This window comes from Mizuhopecten yessoensis, unplaced genomic scaffold (assembly GCF_002113885.1).
Source record: "Mizuhopecten yessoensis strain PY_sf001 unplaced genomic scaffold, ASM211388v2 scaffold2087, whole genome shotgun sequence".
Classification (NCBI taxonomy): Eukaryota; Metazoa; Mollusca; class Bivalvia; order Pectinida; family Pectinidae; genus Mizuhopecten; species Mizuhopecten yessoensis.
In genome coordinates this window covers 749490-757327 of record NW_018404371.1, presented here as the reverse complement: position 1 = coordinate 757327, position 7838 = coordinate 749490, and the positions used below count along the sequence as shown (strand labels likewise).

General features: G+C 33.2%; 1 protein-coding gene across 3 annotated transcripts in view; it reads right to left on the bottom strand.

The window, feature by feature from the left end:
- Positions 1–7838, bottom strand: part of LOC110445127 (mediator of RNA polymerase II transcription subunit 15-like) — a 33017-nt gene continuing 25179 nt past the window's right edge. Inside the window, exons 12-14 of one of the 3 annotated variants that reach the window (XM_021489545.1) lie at positions 5994–6226; positions 3009–3098; positions 1–936 (exon numbers count right to left, since the gene is read on the bottom strand). In XM_021489545.1, coding sequence (XP_021345220.1) covers positions 746–936; positions 3009–3098; positions 5994–6226 — 514 coding nt within the window. In that variant the 3' untranslated portion in view covers positions 1–745. Of the gene's footprint in view, positions 937–3008; positions 3099–5993; positions 6227–6384; positions 6408–7838 lie in introns of all 3 variants that reach the window. The other 2 variants (XM_021489547.1, XM_021489546.1) reach the window with 2 other exon arrangements.

Below are 7838 nucleotides of genomic sequence, written 5' to 3'. Positions count from 1 at the left end.
GTATACCTGAAAATGTTTGACAAAAATAAAGTAGCAAAAGATTAAATATTTTGAAATGTTTTGTTAACCAGTTGAAATTATTATTCCTGTCTCCAAATGAGTTTCATTCTTTGTTTGCAGAAAAAATTATCACAAAAGAAATTAAAACCAATACAAACTTTATGTAACATTAAAATGTTGCTGAAAAATTCCCCTACAAAAAAACCCCAAATCATGACATTGTATAAATGAACTATAATCCATGCCTTTTGACAATGAAGAATTTCCCTATCACGGTTAAATTATCAACCTGACCCAATATGAGAAAATGGATCAACAACCCCTATCAACACCACTTGTTTTTTTCTATTAACCATTTATATTGCTTCTGTAGATTCATGTCCTAATGCAGTCCTGCTTGATATCCAGGGGTTATGCTCACTTTTGCTCCTTGCACCCCTGGAATATGTCATGACAAAAATGAAGGCTCAGTGTACACTTGGATGTGGATGAGACAGGAAGACTAGCTAGTTCGACCCTTTGATGTACATCAAAAGAATCGGTTGGTCACGTTACAGTAAAATTGACAGGTATCAGCCTAAGCGATTGGTAAGGTTTTTTTAACCTGAGACCAATCAAGTAGCTAGTCATGTGCCTTCGATTTTGCTATGATATATTCCAGGGGTGCAGAGAGGGAAAGTGAGCGTAACCCCTGGAGTATCGATGATGCCATACAGTGTGACACTAACAATTTCACCGAGACATGTTACTGCTGTTTGCAGCTGCTGTTGTTTTTCTGACCCTTTGTCGTCGCAGCAGTAGCTGAAGTGGACGCAACAGATTTCTTTGGCCGTTTGTTGCGGTCCGATGCTGACCTTCTTTGACCTTGGACTGGTTGCCAGGGATTCAGGACCGGCCCCTCGTCCGTAAAGCTATCATCTCTTTGTAAAGAACCCTCTGCAAATACATATGGGAACAAATATTTAGAAGTGTCTGCCATAAATCAACAATATAATTTTGTCTCAACAAATATTTAATTAATTACAATCCAAATTGAAGATTATATCTACAATATCGATGTAGTATTTCCACTGCAAAAATCAATACCTATGAGTGTTTTCATGAAGCATGTCTCCAGGTTGATAAAGATGAAATATTTTGTTACAAATTCTTAATTAGAATCGAGACAAATGCTCAACATACTTTACCAATTTGGTATTACAGACATCTCATTTGTCTCAATCTGTGTCAACATTTCAATACATGTATTTCTAAAGAAATCTGCTACAGAACACTACAACAAGGGAAAGTTTACTGGTTATGCATACCTTTTCTAAATTGAAAAATTCCCTATATACTACACTAGTAGCTGTGACAAGAGTGATGTGCGAGTGCAAGATGCCATGCTTTAAATATGCAAAAGCTGTGTCTTAAAAAACTGTCCAAAGCATTATAAAAATAGCTTGCAAGTCTGGAAGTATCAGATCTGACATATATATACTATATTTGTTTACCAACAATCATACATGTTATATCCTATAAAACTAGAAGAAAACAAAAACAAACAAAAACTCTAATTATAATTCAGAAAAAAAAAATGCAAAGAAAAATGACTTCAAATCATAATATTTAAAAATCTTGAACATGATTTTTGTTGTGTAACTGGTTACTTTGTCAATTATTTCTGTGTAATATTTCTTTTGCAGTGTCAATAAATCTAAGACTTTCGTGAAATCTTCGTAAATTATGATGTCAGTTTTTGACAGCAGGTATTGGAAATTGCGTTTCAATTACCACATTATAATAAACATCTGTGACCGTTAATTGATTCAGCAATATTTTTCATATTAATTTCAAAGAACTTGATTTATTGAAAGGAAGGATTATTTTTCTAAAAATGATGAAATAAATTAACAAAATTTTTACATACAGCTATGACATGCAATAAAATGTTAAGTTCCAGACAATAAACATATTAGTACACAGGAAGGAGAGACTTAGATCGGAGCATCACACCAGGCTAAAAACTTAACATGCTGACACAGTCTATATTTGTATTACTCCAGATTAAATGTATTTTAACAGATGTCAAAAATACTTAATTTCAGCCCTTTATCTAAATTATTTCTGATGTAAGTAATTATAACATCTGAGAAATCAATTTTGATGCCAAATTTGAAGTTGTTATTTCTAAAAACATTGAATCTGGAGCTTCTCAGGAAAGAAAGGGAAAATATAAAGGTAACATGCTAATAAATGGCTATAAACTAGTAACCAAAATCACACATAATAATAAATCTATAAAATAATCAGATTTATATAAAGAAAATATCAATTTCATATAATATAAAAATAATATTTGTTTTCTGAGTGATATTCAGCTTCAGAAATAAAACTCGTTTTAGGTACCAGGCCTAATACATGCTTATATAATGAGGTGATCTCTTGTAAGAAAAAGAAAAAATTCTGAATATTATCTTTCTCACAACTAAGATAAAGATTATGGTAGCCTAACATATAAACTGAACTTACAGCACTTAGGTTATTTGTCTCATTGAAACACATAACTTGCTGTGAAGTTGCATTTTAAATTTAGCTTTCCTAACAGTATTTTATAAAACTTGTGTACAAGATTTGAAAAAAATAAAATAATACTTTACCATGCTAAATTTGAACAATGTATGATTTACTAGCACAGACATAAGTACTCCATAAACATAACACAGGATCATAGGTATTGTCTGATAACTTTTGCACATTTGTTTCAAAGCTGTTAAATTAACTATAGCATGCACTTCTTGATGAAACAAACTTTGCTCATTTTTGATATTTTGCATACCCGTATACTAGCTAGTTAGTAATTGATAACAACATTACTAGACACTTAATCACATGAATCTTGTATGATGCTTTTTGTATCGAATATATCAGTAATAATGCATACAATAAAGGTAGTTTTCTATCACTTGCAAGGCATCTCAAGTATTCTTAGGTACTGGAGTAAACATAAAGGAGGATGTATACGGTACCGGTGGTGTGATAGTTGGAGCCTGGGTTCCAGGTGCCCTTTGGACGTCGGAGACTGCCCCTTACATTTAGGTCCCATTCCAAATCCATCTCTGTTACACAACACAACAGTTAGCACAACAACAGCCTTTAATTGTCACACAACAGTTAGTCAATCAAAAGCTCTATGTATCGTCACCCAATCCACTGCCTTGTTACAAATCAGTCACCCAATCCACTGCCTTGTTACAAATCAGTCACCCAATCCACTGCCTTGTTACAAATCAGTCACCCAATCCACTGCCTTGTTACAAAGCAGTCACCCAATCCACTGCCTTGTTACAAAGCAGTTACCCAATCCAATGTCTTGTTACAAAGCAAAGCATTTTCTGTGAAATCACTGTTAGTTATCCTATCAAAAGTTTGTTTACATGTCTACAAATAATCAACTCTCCTGTTACAATGCAAAATATTTTCTGTCCAACAACTGTTAGCCTATCAAAAGCTTGTTGACATGTTTTCAACCAATCCACTGTCTGGTTGCAGATTATTTTGCCTTATGCGTGTTCAAGTGTGATCATCAAATCAATTTTTGAAGCATCCAGCCAGCAAATCAAAAGCAATGAAACACTGGTTTACATCAACTTTTTAACTAAGCAATTTGTATTCAGTCACAAAAATACTCAGCCAATCAAAGCTCTGCAATAATCATGTACACAAACAGTTTGGACATTCTACGAAACCATTAAAAGTTTATTTTCTTCTTCTTTTTTAAAAATACAAAACCACTAGCTCCTACACTGATTTTATCAGCAGTTTTTTTCCTTGTTTTCCCAATGAAACTATCTTGTGCAAACAGTAGACAATACTAATATATTTGTACCAACAAATCATTTAATACATTGTACTTAGCTAGTTTATATACTCCTGTCTAAACTTCCAAAAGAAAATCAGCTAGCTATATACTGAGAATGTTCAGTACCTCATATTGTTATCATCGTTCTGATAGTTTACACTTGCCATGACTCACATCAGTGCATAACACACAGAGAAAATTGGACCTATTCCTTTGCCACATGTATATCTTAGCAAACAAGAACAGTTCTTGATTTTGTATAATAAAATACCGAAGAAACAACTAGAACACTGACAAGCTAAAGTCAGGAAGGGCCCTGCCGAGTACCGATCCTAAACTGGCACCATGTGTGTAATACACACATTGCCTATCCAATTCTGAAGAAAATTCAATGGTGGGAACAGTTAAACAACAAACTAATTAAGCAGCCAGACAAACTGATCAACCACAAATCTACTGAATACCAGTAATATCAAGCCAGTACAGCTTCAACATAAAGCAAAGCAAATTGAAGCAGTACTTTTTAGCAGCAAGTGCATCCCCACAGCATGTTGATGTAAGTTGGTGACATCAATAAAAACACAACACCAAATAGTGTCAGCAAAAAAGTGCTGTTGCAAATATTGCTTCATTGTTTATATGGGCATAAGTGATTTGAAGAAGGAAAATACATATTTCATTCTGTATACGATAAACAATGAAAATAATAAAATTTCATAGAACGAAAATATTTTGATAATGTAAACCATCATTAACATTGCTTGCATATATTGTGAGGGAAAACTGGTGAAATTAAGAAAGGAAATGTTTTGATCTTTTGGGCTTAATTCATATTAAATGTATAGTTTCAACATAAAACTACACGATGAATCTTTGGATTATTTTTAAAAATCAGGACAAATTCAATGCTTAACTTTTGACATGATAAAATATTAAACACTCAAGCCAAAGATGATTCAGAGTTATCTTGTTCAGAAGTTATCTTTTGTTTTATTTATCTATTGAGTTTAAGTACAGGAGGATTATCTAACTTCTAAGTCATAAATTCTATAGACATTCAAGACTTACTATAGACATGTTATAGTCCTAGGGATATTTGAATGGGAACTATGCTATCTACCTATATTATACTCAGATTTTATTCAAATGTGTTTCATTAATTAAGGAGGTATGCTACCTTATTAATGCCTATATCTCATTTTTAATAAGAACTCCAAAAAAACAAATTTGTAAAAAAATCTTTATACAGTATTCAACATAATAAGTGCCCATATCCTTATTACTGGTCCGTTAGCATCCAAACCCTTCACCATAATTTACTAACTTACATAAAGATATGTCTACTATGACAATTCTTTGGAGAGGTTCTGCATTCTTTCTACTTTTCCTGAATTGCTATATAAGTGCCCATGGTATTTATTAGGTAAAACATGGTAAAACACCTTTCAATAGACTTATTCAGTTAATAAAGACACATTTCAATAGACTTTCAGTTATAAATGAAGACACATGTCAAAGCCTGCACTTTTGATATGATTTTTTGCGTATAAGTTAAATTCATCCATGGTGCCATCACAGTTCACTTAATCTTTGATTCTAAAGGTATCTAATGACTACACTTCGAATCTCTGTAGTAGAAACAGTGACATTGGACATAACTAGGAGACTGACTGCCGGGTATATAGCTAGCACCACATGTGTAGGACTACTGTCATAATTTGATTTATGAAATGAAATTAAGCAAAAAAAAAAAAATCAAAGAAATTTTTATCGGGATAGCAATTAAACAACAAACTGGTGTATTATTTATTATTATTTGAATACTTTTTGACATGTTTAAAACAAATATTTTCAGGAACAAAATAATAAAATTCATATATAATGTTTTCTTTATTTAAATTCCAGATATTTTACTGTTTCAAAGCAATGGAATTTGACAACAGACAAAGCCTAAATATGTCATCTCGGATTAAAAAAAATATCCTCCTTCTTTATTCTTTATGCTTTGATTGTGGGGCCCTAATGAGACTGACTGTACTTTATATAGGACATTAACTAACGGACAGGTGTTTGATTAGTGACTAAGACAGTGTTCCCTTTTACTACAGTTTCCCTGTATGTTAGTGATGCAGAAGAGTGTATGGTGAAATACCTCCACTGGTAGGGAGTGAACTCGCTAGCTGTATGGGTATCTTCACATCCGTTTCCTCGTGTATTTGATGCTGTCGCCGCTTATATGTGGGATCAATGGCTGCGGCAATGTTGTACATGGTGTTACTGACCGCGTAGCAGGGTTCTTCTTCTGTTTGGTTACGCCCACGATGGGCGGGGTTAGGAGGGGAGGCAGTGTTTATAACTGACACGTGTTTGGGAGGCTGGGGGGGTCTGAAAGTGAATAAAAACGAAAGAAACTCAGCAACAAAATTCAAAATAAAACCAACCAAACAAAAACTTGGATTTAGTAAATGTTATCATACCATTGACACAGAAATTAAAGGCAGCCAACAGCTAACAATGTGTCAATAACACACACAGGATATTACCTGGTTTCCTCAGGTGTACATGTCTGGAGACATATAAAGAACAACTCAATGCACACAAGGAATGAAACATCAGCATATAAACATAAGCATTCTATATACGATGATCTTAATTTGTTAATCTACAATATTCAGAATAATAAGGAACATTAATATTGTTCAGGGTCTGAAGAAATTTCAATGATTTCTGTTACAAATTTAATTTGTTTATAATACCAGGTGTACATGTACTTCTGCGAATACTGACTTGGTATAAATATAACCTATTTAAAATTAATTCTATAATCATTAACTTTGTCCTAATAATATTACAGGTCATTTGTTAAAATAAAAAATAAATAAAAATAGAAATGTAGGTCATCGGGTACTGTATCCGACGGTCATTATAATATTGCCCAATGGTTGGCTATCATTTATATAAAAGAGTGAGTACCTGACAGTGTAGTCAACTACCCACAGTACAATTTAAAGGAAAACAATAACAAATTTGCTGAAGAGGTAACCAGAATGGTTTCTCTTTTTTTGAGGGGGGAGGGGGAGATGAATGCCATGTGATAATGAAATAGTGAGGTGCATTTGACTTGAAAAGAGGCACATCACAAATTAAAGCAATAAATCTGGTAAAATATATAACTGTGAACATGCAGCAGTAGCATTTTAAATAAACATTTTTAAATCACTATATCATCATATATGTAAAATACATGACAATCTCAATTATTTTCAACCATTTTTTCAGTATTTTTTTTTATCAAACTCATATTCCATTTCCATAATGTTTATCAAAATTATCCACATTCTGTTGATATGCCTTGGCAGTACTGGTACAGTAGTGTGATAATTGTGTAGTACAGAAAAAATAATACAAGTTTAATATGTATTTTACGAAAATGAAAAATCCATGCAGTTATTCAGAAGGTGGTAGCTCAGAATTCATAGTTTTAATTCAATACAAGAGGCCCATGGGCCTTAATGGTCACCTGAGTCCTACAGTATTTATTTTTGTTGTTGAGATATGTACCAATTTGAGTAAAAAATGGTTAAGTATAATGTTAACTTAACTTTGTCAGGACCATGAGCTGATCATTCCTAGACCAATTTTCAGTGAGATCAGCCTATTAGAATTTTCTTTTTAAGTTTGAAATCGGTATTTACAAAATGGCGGCCGTGGTGGCCATATTGGATTTCTGAACGACCCAAAAATAACAACACTTTGTCAGGACCATGAGTCGATCATTCCTACAAACTTTCAGTTCAATCGGCCCAGCAGAACTTGACTTTAAGTTTGAAATAGTTTTTCAAAATGGCGGTAGTGGTGGCCATATTGGATTTCTGATTGACCTGAAAAATAACAACACTTTGTCAGGACCATGAGTCGATCATTCCTACCAACTTTCAGTTCAATCGGCCCAGCAGAACTTGACTTTAAGTTTGAAATAGTTTTTCAAAATGGCGGC